General features: G+C 41.2%; 1 protein-coding gene across 4 annotated transcripts in view; it reads left to right on the plus strand.

Annotated features, from left to right (window-relative positions):
• Window positions 1-586: 586 nt before the first annotated feature.
• AP2B1 (adaptor related protein complex 2 subunit beta 1) overlaps window positions 587-15,769 on the plus strand; it is a 129,620-nt gene continuing 114,437 nt past the window's right edge. For 2 of the 4 annotated variants that reach the window (XM_066363887.1, XM_066363889.1), the window contains exons 1-3: window positions 587-710; window positions 6,061-6,120; window positions 12,289-12,394. In XM_066363887.1, the coding sequence (XP_066219984.1) occupies window positions 6,084-6,120; window positions 12,289-12,394 (143 nt within the window). In that variant the 5' untranslated portion in view covers window positions 587-710; window positions 6,061-6,083. Of the gene's footprint in view, window positions 711-745; window positions 902-6,060; window positions 6,125-12,288; window positions 12,395-15,769 lie in introns of those variants that run through there. The other 2 variants (XM_066363890.1, XM_066363888.1) reach the window with 2 other exon arrangements.

Here is a 15,769-nt window from a genome sequence, read left to right on the forward strand (position 1 = left end):
AAGGAACTTAGTTTTGTGTAAGCACACCTATTACATGCTAGGTGCAGAATGTACATTATCCCGGTTAAGCTTCACAAACCCAAGAAAGATATAAATCACTTGAGATTTCATTTCGCATATCAGAAGACTAAGGTTGAGGAGATCTTAGGTAACTTCCCAAGTCACATTCAAGGCAGGGATTTGAATTCAGATCAGATGTCATCTCCACCTTTTTCCTTGTACCACTCCCCTCTAGTCCCAATGTCCGTGTATAATCCTGGGCTAGATCACCATTGTCCACACTCTTGAACTGGCCTGGGAAATTATGTGAGTTCTCATTAAAAAAGGAAAAGAATACTTGAGCAAGTATTTTAGAGAACTCTCGTGTGAGGAAACAAATTCGGAGAATGTCAGCTTGTTTAATAGCCCTTCGGATAGACACATCATTCGAGACGCCGGTAGCTAGTCTCCTCCCAACCAAGCAAAAAAGTCTGCACGCCCCAAGGCGACGGAGATCACTGCCCTTTTGCTTCTCCCGCGCGCCCGGATGACGTAGCGCGGCGAGGTTCTCTTACGTTAGAGTTTCCTGTCCACCATCTTTGTCCCTGGCAAAGTGGGTTTTGCGCAGTGGCTTAGACCTGGAAAAGGAGTCGTGACGTGCAGGAAACCATTACACCACCACTCGGGGCCGTGCTCTCTGGCTGCTGCCGCCGCCCCCGCCCTTGCCTTCGGTGAGTTCAAGGCAGCTAACTTTGGGGTGTGTCCCTCATTGATGCTTCGGAGGTGGGGGACCCAAGGTTGGGCTGGAAACGGGCGTAGGAGAGGAAATACTAAGAGCGTGACCGTTGAGGATGGAGTGAGCCGTCGGGTGTGACCGTTGTGAGGAAGAGGATTGGAGAAAGGGACTGGACCGCGGTGGCGGGTGAGGGAACCCTCGGCTTTGGCGGCTGGGGAGCACGGGCCTGGAGATACGTTCGAGGCTGCGTGGTTAGGAAGGCCAGAGGCCAGGGGTGTGGCCGGCAGAGGCTGGAGGCCAAGGGGGGAACCATCCTTGGCGGCGGGGCGGCGTTCACGGAGAGCCTGGGACGCGTCCAGCCAGCGCGAGGGAACAGGGATTCCCTCAATGGTTTGCCCGTTAAGGGGCAGCCTCGCCCGTCGTCCGTAGTTTGAGGTTGAAAGACACTTTTACCTCACCCCATAATGGAGGGATGAATCCCTAAAATCTTAACCGCTGGGGGAAATAACTGGGATTCCTGCCACTTGAGGAAAGAAAAACCTCCAGAACTGACCGGATGTCGTGGAAGAGGGGGGAAGCAAGTAGCAGTCGATCTTAGCCCGGCATTTTTTCATTTTGGATTTAGCGGGAATGATCTGGTTTGAGAAAGGCTGTAGGTTAAGCCAGAGGCGAAGCAACTGGAACTTCCTGGTACTTCCAAATTCTTTGAACCCAAAGAATTTATTCGCGCTGTTTGTTTTCATAGTAGTCTTCTGTTTGCGGCGTTTACTGCCACACATTCTTGGATGCTTCACTAGACTTTGACTTTTAAAAGATTTTGAGACAGCACTGGTGATTATGGGAGGGAAAGAGGGAATGAGGGGAGGTAGCTAGAGGGTAAAGGGGGATAAGTGGTGATTGAGGAGACTTGACTAGGGGTGGTGAACATACAGTACAATATACAGATGATGTATTATAGAATTGTACACCTGAAACCTATATAATTTTATTAACCAATGTCACCCCAATAAAGTCCGTTTTTAAAATGTTTTTTAAACGTTTATCATAATCATTGTACTTTTTTAAAATAAAGAAAACACAGTAAGTTAGAAGAGGCCGAATGACAAAGAAGGGGGTCTCAATGAGGAACAAGTTAAATTATTGATAACCGTTCTGGTATACTTCTCTTGCTTAGCCTCAGGGTACACTTACAAAGTAATAATAGAAAGCGGCAGGTGAAGGAGATACAGCTGTACAAGAAAAGTGTAACACATTCCGGTGATGACTAAGCTAGTGGTAAGGTGAGAACTGTTTGTAGGTGTCTTAACAGTTTCAACTCCCAGGGAAACAAAAAGATAGTTTGTTCTGCAAACAGCTTCCCTGAAAGTTGGGTGATAGAATTAATGTAAAACTAACATTCTGTGACTTAGGAGACTCAGGGAAGTCCAGTTCTTCCATTTTCTACATTTTAGGCTCAGGTTTGAACCAAGCTGAATAAGAAATGAATAAGATGGAATATGTTTCTCTTTTCTTCCTTCTTAGGTTTAGAATTTCCAGAGTTTATTGGTACTTCAGTTAAAAATTGAATGTAAAGCTTTGAGCTTCTTTCTTGCAGTATAATATTAACAAACTACCTGGGAGTCTGTCATAGTTAAATGAAATCACAGGAGTGTCTGTTGTAATTAGATGTCTTTTGTAACTTCTTATGAGCCAAATGATATCTGAAGATGCTATTGTCTTTGCATTAGTATTGAAATATCTGATTAGCACCTCTCACCCTTGTAATAAAAGATTGCTAGAATGGCCTTTCTGCTTTATAATTTGGCTAACTCTTTGGCTAGTTTTTTAGTATTAGCACCAGACTGTGTAAAGCCCAATTTGAAGTGAAAAGAAGGGATTTAGTGGCCTCGCCAACTCTTAATTTAGCTGCCATTTCCCAGAGAGTCATTTGAAATTAAGACCGTATTACTTTTTTTTCTGGCTTTAATCTCTTTAGGGAGACTGGAAAGAGGGAGGAATAAAAGAGACTTTCATAATCTATATAGTAGAAACTAGGTTATGTTAAATCTAGATGTATAATTCTGTACAGGGAGGCCTTCTCTGAAATGCAGTGACATTACATGCTGGGTTAGGACAAGTAAGAGTGATTGTGTGCTTTCACTGTGGCAGCTTTGTTGTTTAACAATGCCCCCAAGCCATGTGGAAAGTCTTCGGAATAGCTAGGACTTGTCTAGTTTGACCTGGTAGAAAGGTAGTGAGAGTTCAGACTCTTTGATGGCTTTGCTTTTTCCTGGGGCTCTCCTGAAAGAACAATGTATTTTCCCCCCCAGGAGCTTGATTTTTGAGATTCTTCAGCAAGTACAGGTGGGGCAGAAGTAGGTTTACAGTTGTGAGAACATGAAGCACAATTTATTCTTGTATTATTACTTATTAATTATTGTATTATTTTCCATATGAGCGACTGTAAACCTACTCTTGTCCCACCCTGTGCTTAGTATTTTTCTTGAGCTCTTGCTCGGCTGCTTTTACTTTGGCTTCTAATGCAGACAATAGGTTTCACCATCCCGTATTTTGGAGAATCTGGTTATGTCTATCTCTGACGTGTGATTGTTTTGTAATTTTTTGAGGTGAAATTCACATAACAAAATTAAGCATTTTAAAGTGAGCAGTTCAGTGGCATTTCATACATTCGCAGTGTTGTGTAACCACTACCTCTTATTTGTTTTTGTTTAGACTATTTGCATTTTTCTTGGAATTTCTTTTGGTTTAAGGCAGGAACCGACTTTGATATAATGTTCTTCTGCCAATATGGATGAGGGATATTTCATTACGGGTGTTTACAACAGTGTGAGCTAAGAGATTGATATGTTTTTCCTTCCTCTTTAAGAGCAGGGATTCGTAATTTAGAAAGTAAGATTACTTTTGACTCTCCTCTTCTCTGTACTTTTGTGGGTGGGTACGTTAATCTCTAGTTAAGAACACTTAATGCTCACAATGAATAGGACAGAAATATATTCCTTGACAATGAAATTTGTTAGGAGAAGTACTGAAGTGTGTGGGTCATTAATAAAGGTAGGATTTATGACTAGGTCAATGTTTAACAGTTTGTATTGAAAACTGTTAACAATTTAATGTGTGTGTATGTGTATGAGAGTTTTAAGCAAACAATGATTTTTGTGCCATTTTTCAAAGAAACGGGGTGAAGAATTCCAATCAGATTCTGTTTTTAAATCTTAAGCAAGTTTTAAGTTTTGATGATCCTATAGGACTTAGAATGGCATAATAACACTAGATAGACCATGATGGCTTTGAGCTACGGCCCGTCTGTCAGCTTCTAGTAATCATTTCTGTATACTGGTTTTTCTCTTTGTATATATGAGTTCTTAGATAACTTCAGATTTATTCCATGTCTTTTTTTTTTTTTTTTTTTTGTATTTTTCTGAAGCTGGAAACGGGGAGAGACAGTCAGACTCCCGCATGCGCCCGACCAGGGTCCACCCGGCACGCCCACCAGAGGCGACGCTCTGCCCACCAGGGGGCGATGCTCTGCCCCTCCGGGGCGTCGCTCTGCCGCGACCAGAGCCACTCTAGCGCCTGGGGCAGAGGCCAAGGAGCCATCCCCAGCGCCCGGGCCATCTTTGCTCCAGTGGAGCCTCTGCTGCGGGAGGGGAAGAGAGAGACAGAGAGGAAGGAGGGGGGTGGGGGTGGAGAAGCAAATGGGCACTTCTCCTGTGTGCCCTGGCCGGGAATTGAACCCGGGTCCCCCGCACGCCAGGCCGACGCTCTACCGCTGAGCCAACCGGCCAGGGCCTATTCCATGTCTTTTATGTGAAGGATTCCTTCAATTTGCCCACTTCACATTTAGTTTGCATTGTGAATGGATTAAATGATTATACTTTCTTTGAATTTTTGCTAGGAAGGCATGAAAATACTGTGTAAGGCAAGCCTCTGTTACAGGTTAATTTTTAACAAGGCAATTCAGTGAAATTCTGATAAAGTCAAAAGGATTATTGTATGAGGGACAGGGACTGGAAATAGTAAGGTAACTGCTTGGAAAGACAGCAAATGAGTCTAATTTTTCTTAGGTTGTCCAAGCAGCACATTTTAGAGATGATTTGAGCCAAGTTTTTTTCATTATTTTTTGTTTTCTGGCTCTTTTTCCTTTTCCTTCATTGCATTGATTTATTTAGTGCTTAGGTCTTTTCTCTCAGATCCATATTTACTGTTGTTTGCCAAATGGGTTACCATTCAGGTTTGCCAAGTATATTATCCCCTGTGTTATTTTTACTTGACAGTAGTGAGCAGGGACCAGGGCATCTGTCCTAAATTTGGTCATTAGTATAGTTAATGATGATGGTAAGGAAGAAGATAGTCAGTTTTGAGTGCAAAAAGAATATTATGAAAAGTTTAATGTATTCAGAGAAATCAGGAAGTTTGGACAAAAGTCTTACTGCGAGTTTCTGAGAGAACATTTCATCACTATCTGGGAGAAGTGTGACCAGTCCGTGCTGTATTTTTGCTGGGAGAGCCAATTAAGAGTCAGCTGGATCACTTCTGAAAACCCAAATAGACGAGTTCAAGTTGAGGCCGGAATCTGTGTTAAGTTTTAACACCAGTTCTGATTCTCTTTTGTACTCAGTGTGACTAAACAAGTATTTCAGTTTTTGCCTTTTTTAACTGTAAACTATACTTATTCTTTGGGAATACTGTTGGGTTAAGTGTAGATTATTGGAAATACGAAAATCATAGTTTAAAAAATAATCCATGGGTAAAGTGTTGCCTTTCTACAATAGATAGGTCGTCAGAGTATTCTACTAATTGAGGTGTTTTATGTTTTGGGTTTTTTTTTGAGATTGCTTTTATTGAAAGTTGCATGTAATGGTGACTAGATTGGCAGTGTGTTTTTTTCTTTGACCTTACGCTGCTTCCGAGTACGTTTTGAAGTGACTTCATCTTGAGGCAGGGAAGTAAATCAGCTTTCCTGAATAGGAAATAATGAGGAGAGCTCTCAAAACAAACTTTCTCTTATCTTAAATATTTGAGTGACTAACTGAAGATGTGTTTACAGAAAGGTGTAATTTTGGGGCTTGGAGACTTTCAGGAGATAATTGTGGGTAAAATTACAAAGCCATGATAGGATCAGATTATTACTTTCCATTTGGCTTTTGGATTTTGCTCCAATTAGCTCCTTAAGGCAAGAGTTAAATTCATTATTTTTGCGTCCCTTGAATCACCAATTATTATGGTAAGGAAGAAGATGCTCATTTTTTCAGACAGAAATTCTAATATATAAAGATTTTTGAAATTAATCTATGCCTTGCTGGATATCAATAACTTGGCTAAGTAATTCTTTTCTCTTGCTGTAGGTGCACATTAGAGAGCCAACACCATGACTGACTCCAAGTACTTCACAACCAACAAAAAAGGTAAGTATGTGAACCTGATCAAAGCTTTGCGATTCTTCAGAAGTTACGGTGTAAGATTGTCCCAAGTAGAAGGTTCCAGACATGCATGTTGTGGACGGTCTCACTGGGGATCTGATACTGCTACAGAAAAGTATATTGTGAAAGTATAGGTTTTTAATGTGATATGAAGGTTCTGTCATAGTAAAAGGAAGGGATCCAGCACTAATCCATTGAAGATTGATAGATCTGAGCACATTGATTGATTCTCAGTTTTTTTCATGGAAGTAAACATCTTATGACAAGGAATAGTATTAAATATAGCTATATTAAAAAGTAAGAATGAAAGTTGTCTCCCTCCCTGTTCCTGTTCCTGAGGGGGACTCAATGTGTATCCTGTGCATATACATGCATATATTAATCCATATTTTAAAATTTTTATCTTTAAAGAAAATGGGGCATATAAAACAATGACAGAAACTTGCTATTTTCGTATTCCTCCATATAGATCTACCTCATTCTTTGACTAGGCTTTGCTAGATACATTCTTTGTACTTAAAACAGGGAACCTTTCAAGTCAGTATTATGATTTTAAGGTCATAGAGTACTTGAGTAGCTTTGAATTTATCAACCTTTTCATCTTTGTTGTCAGAAATATGATAGTGGTTTTTACATGTGAGTGTTAGCTTAGGAACTAAACATTCTTGGGAAAGTCTAACCTTATCTTTTGTAAAATTGTTTCCAGATAAAATAGCCCTTTTCTAGTGCTGTAGACGGCCTCCCATCAAAGGCAGACCAGCTGAGCTCTTTTTAGCCTGTTATACCCCTCAGCTGAGCTTTATTATTTTTGGGGATCAGAATTCTGTGCTCTTGTTTTTAGCAGTACTTATGTTTACTAAGTATTCTTGGCCTGACACTAACTTCCAGTCCTCTGATTTTCTAGCAACTTGCCTTCTCAAATGTACCTTTTCTCTTCTCCAGTGGCTGAAATATGACTTCTCTCCCCCAGAATATGTCTTTCTGGTTTACTGGCCTTAGCATCCTATTTCCAGATTTAACTGAGTTTAGTCTTGAAAAACACTCTGCAGTGTCCTTTTACTTTGATTTCTTCATTTAGTCAGTAAATATTGAGTACCTACTATGTGTGAATCATCTTCTCTACCCTAACATTAGTGGAGTTTTGTATTCCATACCTTATATTTTCTCCAAGTTAGAGTAGATGCAAAAGGACACCTAATACTCAGATCCTGGTTTCTAAATATTGTTTCCCACGAAAAGGAATCAGGACTCCTTGGAGAGATGCCTGGTTTCCAAGGCTGGGTCAAGGGAAAGTACAAGATGAACATGAACATCTTATGCCAGAAAGCAAAAGCAAGGAAGTACTCAAAAAAAAAAAAAAAAAAAAAATGGTGGCACGTGTCAAGGAGCAGCATAGTTTGAAGGGCTTCCGCTGGCCAAATTTGAGAATTTAAAGTGGTCAAATTAGTAGATAGTAACCCAATGAAAAATAAGTATGTATGTGTATACATACAAATCATAGTAGTAGTGGATTTAGGCAAGAGTCATCACTGAATCCTAAAATAACTGGCAGGTGGAAGTTTGATGAGGAATAGGATATTTAAATAGTTTCATAAGCATCCTTTCAAAAATTACTTAACTAATTACAAGGGAAGAGTAGTAACTCTACAGCATCAAAACCTAGCGATTACCAGAACCAAATATTCAGTGTTAACATCATCAGTAATGGAACAAATTAACATCATTTTCCTCTTGTGTGTGTGTGGTGGTTGTTGTTGTTTTTACTTAGAGGCAGAGAGACAGACTCCTGCATGCGCCCCAACCAGGATCTACCTGGCAAGCCCCCTACGGGGCGATGCTCTGCCCATCTGGGGCTGCTACTCTGTTGCTCAGCAATTGAGCTACTATAGCGCCTGAGGCGAGGCCATGGAGCCAACCTCAGTACCTCAGTACCTGGGGCCCACTTGCTGAAATTGAGCCATGGCTGCAGGAGGGGAAGAGAGAGAGAGAGAAAGAGAGAAGCTAGAGGGGGAGGGGTAGAGAAGCAGATGGGTGCTTCTTCTGTGTGCCCTGACTGGGAATGGAACCCAGGATATCCACAGGCCGGGCCGACGCCGTACTGCTGAGCCTACTGACCAGGGCTTCATTTTCCTCTTGATGTGGTGCACTGAGTGGAACGTTCGGTCATTTATGAATTATGCCTGTCAAAGTGCCTTACACCATTGTAATCATGAGGGAACTCCCATGAGAAACCGAAACTGAGAACATGCTATAAAATAACTGGCCTGTGCTTGGGGGAGGGGAATCATTGCCATGAAAGACAGAGGATGAAGAATTTGTCAGATTCAAGGACTAAATAGACACAGTAACAAATATAATGCATGATCCTACTTTGTCATTTTATTATGGTTATATAAGATAATGCCTTGTTCCTAAAAGATTGTACACTGACAGCTAAAAAGATATGATGTCTACAGCTTAATGTTAAAGTGGTTCAGGAACAAAACTTGAAAATATATAGAAAGTATAAAAAGTATGGCATAATGTTAACAATTTGGGGAATCTTTTTTTTTTTTTTTTTTTTGTATTTTTCCGAAGTTGGAAACGGGGAGGCAGTCAGACAGACTCCCGCATGCGCCCGATCGGGATCCACCCGGCGTGCCCACCAGGGGGCGATGCTCTGCCCATCTTGGGGCGTCGCTCTGCTGCAACCAGAGCCATTCTAGCGCCTGAGGCAGAGGCCACAGAGCCATCCTCAGCGCCTGGGCAAACTTTGCTCCAGTGGAGCCTTGGCTGTGGGAGGGGAAGAGAGAGACAGAGAGGAAGGAGAGGGGGAGGGGTGGAGAAGCAGATGGGCGCTTCTCCTGTGTGCCCTGGCCGGGAATCGAACCCGGGACTTCTGCACGCCGGGCCGACGCTCTACCACTGAGCCAACCGGCCAGGGCTTGGGAATCTTTTAACTTTAAGATTGCAGTGCTTAAAAAAAAGTCAGAGGGCACACTAGTGTGGCCTAGAGTGAGCAAGGAATACCAGAATATTTTCTAGAAAGTGCAAACGTATCTGTCCAGTTCTTCCATTTGGAGTTATAGAAAGGTAAATAAGCTTTTTTTTTTTTTTTTTTTTTTAATTTAGGTAAATAAGATTTTTAATTATAATACAGGAAGCTCCATAGTTAGTTGATTATGTCAACTGCTTTCTAGTCAATGGCTTTCAACCATATTTACATACTGGAGTTACCTAGTGAGATTTAAAACAATACTGATGTCCAGGTCCCATCCTCCCTCTTCCCCCACTCCATCCGCAGACAGCCTGATTTCATTGGCCTGTGGTATGGCCAGTGTGGGGGGAATTTTAAAAGCTCCCCATATTTTTCTCTGCTTGCTGCTAGCAGTGCTTGGTAGATTTGATTAAGGGGGGGTAAGACTTTAGTAAAGTTGTATGTATGAAATCCCTTGCTTCACTTAGTGCCTCTCCTTGGCTCCTCCTGACTTCTTCCTTTCTATCTTTATTGCTTACACCTCACAAATGCCTCTAGCCTTTTGTCATTCTTTTTCAGCATTTTTATGATTCTCTTATTCTGAAATGTGTATATTCTGTTAACATTTTGTGGGCTTTGATGACCAATATATTGTTTATAATGACATAAAAAGGTATATTTAAAAAACTCACCTAACTCTTCAGACCATCTCTTGTAGTGGGTCCTGATAACCCTTTTTTTTATTTAGGGACTTATAAAACTTTGAGACTTACGAATGAATCATGACTGGGTAAATACCATATTTAAAAATGAACAGACTGTGTTCTTTTTATTTCCTGCAGCACCAACCAGAATTACCACTGGAACATATTCTTTAATTTTATGCTATTGGAGTTGGAGTAATTTCAGTTACATCCTGTTTTGATGCTTCAACTGCTGCTGCTATTCACAGTTCAGCTTTTTTGAAACCCTGCTGCTTGTCTATCACTGTTCCCAAAAGTAAATGATGGCAAGGACCCCTAAGTGCTGGATTTGACAGTAGAGGTCTTGCTGTAGAGGAGAATGACTCCTAAAAGGGTCCCGCTTTTTTGGCTGTGCTATTTTTGCAGCTGTTGATGAAATAAAACAGTAGTGTTTGTAACATGTATTTGTTTGCAGTGGCTATTGATGTAACAAGCTTTTTAGGTGTTCAATGGCTGTGTTTCTTAGTTTCATCCTTCACATTTAGGGGCTTCAGCAGATCACATAGTTTGCTGTCCCCACTATTTCTATACTGATGAATGAGGTCTGGTTAAAATGAACATCAAGAACTGACGTAAAGGTAGAGAAAGATGAGGCAATATTGTAGAAAGATTTAAGGGTATAGATGGAAGGCTGAAGTGGGAGTAGTCAGCTTCTTTTTCATAAGCGTGGCAGTATATTTTCTTTTAAAACCAGTTCAAGGTTATATAACCTTTTCTTATTTTAACTCCAGCTTTCTGAACATAGGTGAGCCTGGACCTTAAAATAGTGGCAACAGCCCTGCCGATTCACAGTACGGGGCCTGAGCAGTCAGTTATCCGAGACTGTTCCTTTAGAAATGACTGGTTTGTAGCATTCTTCAAGATTGTTTCTCTTTAGACTGATTGAATAAAAGACCATTAATTCCCCCCCATTACCCTCTTTTTTTTTTTTAATTTTTATTTATTTATTTATTTATTTTTTTTTTTTTTTTTTTTTTTTTTTTTTTTTTTTTTTTTCTTTTCTTTTTTCATTTTTCTGAAGCTTGGAAACAGGGAGAGACAGTCAGACAGACTCCCGCATGCGCCCGACCGGGATCCACCCGGCACGCCCACCAGGGGCGACGCTCTGCCCACCAGGGGGCGATGCTCTGCCCATCCTGGGCGTCGCCATGTTGCGACCAGAGCCACTCTAGCGCCTGAGGCAGAGGCCACAGAGCCATCCCCAGCGCCCGGGCCATCTTTGCTCCAATGGAGCCTTGGCTGCGGGAGGGGAAGAGAGAGACAGAGAGGAAAGCGCGGCGGAGGGGTGGAGAAGCAAATGGGCGCTTCTCCTGTGTGCCCTGGCCGGGAATCAAACCCGGGTCCTCCGCACGCTAGGCCGACGCTCTACCGCTGAGCCAACCGGCCAGGGCTATTTATTTTTTACAGAGACAGAGAGTGAATCAGAGAGAGGGATAGACAGGGACAGACAGACAGGAACAGAGAGAGATGAGAAGCATCAAACATTAGTTTTTCATTGCGCGTTGCAACACCTTAGTTGTTCATTGATTGCTTTCTCATATGTGCCTTGACCGTGGGCCTTCAGCAGACCGAGTAACCCCTTGCTGGAGCCAGCGACCTTGGGTTCAAGCTGGTGGGCTTTTTCCTCAAACCAGATGAGCCCGCACTCAAGCTGGCAACCTTGGGGTCTTGAACCCGGGTCCTCTGCATCCCTAGTCTGACGCTCTATCCACTGCGCCACCACCTGGTCAGGCCCCATTACCCTCTTAAAGTACTAATTAGAGTAGAGCAGTGATTTTCAAATTGTGCTAGTACATTAGAATCACTGGGGGAACTTTAAAAATATGAAAGTAAGAGTTCTTCTCCTTGACATTCTGATGTATTTGGTCCAAAGTAGAGCTTGAGCATTACTGTTTTTAAATACTTCCCAGGTAATGGTATGTGGTCAAGGTCGAGAACCTCTGGGTTCAGGAGATGCTGTCACTAACTCACTCTGAGATCTTTGAGCTTCACTTCTTTATGTGTGAAGTTAAGAGTGGGTGGATGAGATAATATCTGGAGTCATTTTGGGTTTGAAAACACTTATTTATGATTCTTTTCCCTGCCTACATTTATCTTTTCCCCAGGATCTTGAAATTCTGGTGGGAGATTGTTCCTCAGATGCCATTCTCTCCCCATTGTAGTAAGATATCATGAAATTTACTTTTTCCCACTTCTGTGTCTCTTAAGATCTGGATTGCCCTAAGGTCTGGATTGCATCTTCCTCTCTGGCCATAACCTGAAAGATGGTGTTCTTGTGAATAGGTCAGTTGAAAATCTAGGGATTTGAATTGTACCTATCCTATTATTTTTAAATAATCTTATTTTGGTTGCTGCCCTGTCTCTGGTCAACATTCATGGTGTTACTTATTACATAACACATTATTTGGTTTATTTATTTGGTCCTAGAAACTCATCTGTTTTGTTCTTTTATAGGAGAAATCTTTGAATTAAAGGCTGAGCTCAACAATGAAAAGAAAGAAAAGAGGAAGGAGGCTGTGAAGAAAGTGATTGCTGCTATGACCGTGGGGAAGGATGTTAGGTAAGGGTAGTTAGTCACTCCTGCCGTTGGTCTCTTTAGACCCATATCCTAATTTATAGCCTATACTGCTTTTCACTTAAAATTGTTTCAATTGTAGAACCTATAAGAATGGATTTGTCCCTGAAAACATCATCAGAACATATAGTTGCTTTTATATTAATTCTGTGACTTAAGTTTGATTTTTTTTTTTTTTTGGAAGAGTGAAACCAGTTTGATTTTGTTGCAGACAGTTCTAGCATAAAACCTCCTGAGGCCCTGGCCGGTTGGCTCAGTGGTAGAGTGTTGGCCTGGTGTGTGGAAATCCTGGGTTTGATTCCCTACCAGGGCACACAGGAGAGGCGCCCATCTGCTTCTCCACCCCTCCCTTTCTCCTTTCTCTCTTATCTCTCTCTTCCCCTCCCGCAGCCAGGGCTCCATTGGAGCAAAGTTGGCCCAGGCGCTGAGGGTGGCTCCATGGCCTCCACCTCAGGCGCTAGAATGGCTCTGGTTGCAATGGAGCAACGCCCCAGATGGGGAGAGCATCGCCCCGGGCATGTCAGGTGGATCCCGGTTGGGCGCGGGAGTCTGTCTCTCTGCCTCCTTGCTTCTCATTTCAGAAAAATACAAAAAAACCCACAACAAAACAACCCTCCTGAGAGCTGGCACAGTTAGAAACCTATTACTAAATTAGTTTTAGAAAATGATAAAAATATACTGAGAAGTAGAAGCTCCTAGTTCTTTAACTGGTTCAAGCTAGTGCCCTCACCTTTACAACTCTATATTCAGTTCCTCAATTCAAGATAAAAGTCAGTATTAACAAAATCTATTTTTTTTAAATGATCTTTTAAAAAAAAATTTATTGATTGATTTTTTAGAGAAAAAGACAGAAACACTCACCTGTTCCTATATGTTCCCTGACCAGGGATCAAACCCACAACTATTGCATGTCAGCCAACCAAGCCATCTGGCCAGGGCAACAAATCTATTTTTTAAAATTTCTGTTGTTTAACAATACCATTTGGAAATAAGTAAGAGTTGTCTGCAGGCCCCTGATATCCTAAGATCCTTTTAGGCTTTCCCTGAGGTCAAAGCTATTATAATAATACTTAGGTGTTGTTCGCCTTTCTCACTGTGTTGACATGTGCCCTGCTGGTCTGGTAGCATGGATCAAGGCAGTGGTGCCAAACTAACAGTAGTGGTATCCTTCACCACCATACTTGCAGGGGAAAAAGGCATTTCACTTCCAACTGTTCTTCATGAGGCATTCAAATTTTCTTTTCTTAAACTTTGAACCTTTTAAGTATTCTGTACGATGAAATAGGAATCATGCATAAAGCACTTCTGTATAGCAAGAATGATGGTTGAATTGGAAAAAAAAAAAAAGCCCATGCATGAGTATTTGAGTGAGTTGAGAACACCATTTTTATGTGAAAGCATGATTGACAGACAAATTATAGTTAATAAGACTTCAGTATTTGGGAGACATTTTATCAAAAATGAACAAAGTGAACTTGTCACTTCAATGGGGAAAAATGACATTAGACAAATTTAAGCTTTAAAGTAAAAATTAAACTGTTGGAAAACTTGTATTTCCTGTCAGGAGCTTAATAGGTTCCTAATACTTACAGACATTTCCGATGAGATTGGTGGTAAAATTAATGAATGTGATTATTTGCTGTTATATAATGAAATGTGCCAGCATCAGGAAGATCTTCATAACTCATTGAACCAATATTTCCAAATGACCAGTGCATATATCACAAAATTATGCATGGGTAAAAGATCCATTCAAAATAAATGATAAATGAATAGATTTTAATGCAGCCAAGTATTAAAAGTTGATGGTTTCAGGCCCTGGCTGGTTGGCTCAGTGGTAGAGCATCAGCCTGGTGTGTGGAAATCCTGGGTTCGATTCCCAGCCAGGGCATACGGGAAGTACCCATCTGCTTCTCCACCCTTCCCCCTCTCCTTTCTATCTCTCTCTCTCTCCCTCCTGCAGCCAAGGCTCCATAGGAGGAAAGTTGGCCTGGGCACTGAGGATGGCTCCATGGTCTCTACCTCAGGCACTAGAATGGTTCTGGTTGCAATGGAGCAACGCCCTCTAGTGGGCATGCCAGGTGGATCTCTGTTGGGCGCCTGCTGGAGTCTGTCTCCCTGCTTCCCTGCTTCTCACTTCAGAAAAATTAAAGAAAAAAAAAGTTTATGGTTTCAGACTAACTTGTAAGGAACTACCATTTCTGGACTAAAAAAGATGAAAACCAACTATTTGTCTAGCTTTAATTTATCAAAGAAGCGTATCCAATTATATGAAAAAGCTATTAAAATACTCCTCCCTTTTCCAATTTATATATGTATATGAAGCTGGATTTTCTTAGATTTTTTTATTTATATTTTTATTTATTTATTTTTCTTAAGTGAGAGGAGGGGAGAGAGAGAGAGACTCCCGCATGCACCCCGACCGAGATTCACTTGGCAAACCCCCTATGGGGTGATGCTCTGCCCATCTGGGCAATGCTCTCAGCAGAGCTATTTTTAGCACCTGAAGCGGAGGCTCCACAGAGCCATCCTCAGCGCCAGGGGCCGGTGTGCTCAAACCAATCGAGCCATTGCTGTGGGAGGAGAAAAGAGAGAGAGAGAGAGAGAGAGAAAGAAAGAAGGTGTTGGAGAAGTGTGGAGAAGCAGTAGTTGCTTCTTCTGTGTGCCCTGACTGGGAATTGAACCCAGGACATCCATACACTGGGCTGACGCTCTACCACTGAGCCAACCGTCCAGGGCCTTAGTGTTTATTATTTATCTACATGTAGACAAAACTATGTAAGGTACACACATGCAAATTAAACAAGTAGTTCACCTTTCAGGTCAGACGTCATTGGTTCTTTGGAAATATACTGGATTCTTTGACTTTGTAGTCCATCTTTTTGTAAATATTTTTTATTTTTGTATATTGTTTTTGTATGAGTATGAGAACTATACCATGTGACCAATTATTTCTCTTTTCTGTAGAAATATTCTGATATTTGCTTCTCCTTCCTTCTGAAGTAAGGTATTTAGAAGTATTTAATTTATAAGGTACTTTGATGAAGCCCTAGGGGAAAGGTTAATTGCTGACTTCCCATGAAATCATATTTAACTTCTATTTTTTAAAATTATAACTAACCTATATTTCTAAAAATGCAGCTTACACTTTAAAATCTGACAGGCTTAACATTTTCAAGCTAATGATACTACTTTGTGAATGGAAACATAAATTTCTTTCCATTGGCCTTAAGGGAGAATGGTAAATCATGAAATGACTTGAAGTTAGGAAGAGTTTAAACTTCTTTTATATTTGAATACACCGAAATTTTTATTTGTCTGAATGTGTAAGGTTAAAAATAGGTAAATTCCACTAAAAGC

This window comes from Saccopteryx leptura, chromosome 2 (assembly GCF_036850995.1).
Source record: "Saccopteryx leptura isolate mSacLep1 chromosome 2, mSacLep1_pri_phased_curated, whole genome shotgun sequence".
NCBI classification, from domain to species: Eukaryota; Metazoa; Chordata; class Mammalia; order Chiroptera; family Emballonuridae; genus Saccopteryx; species Saccopteryx leptura.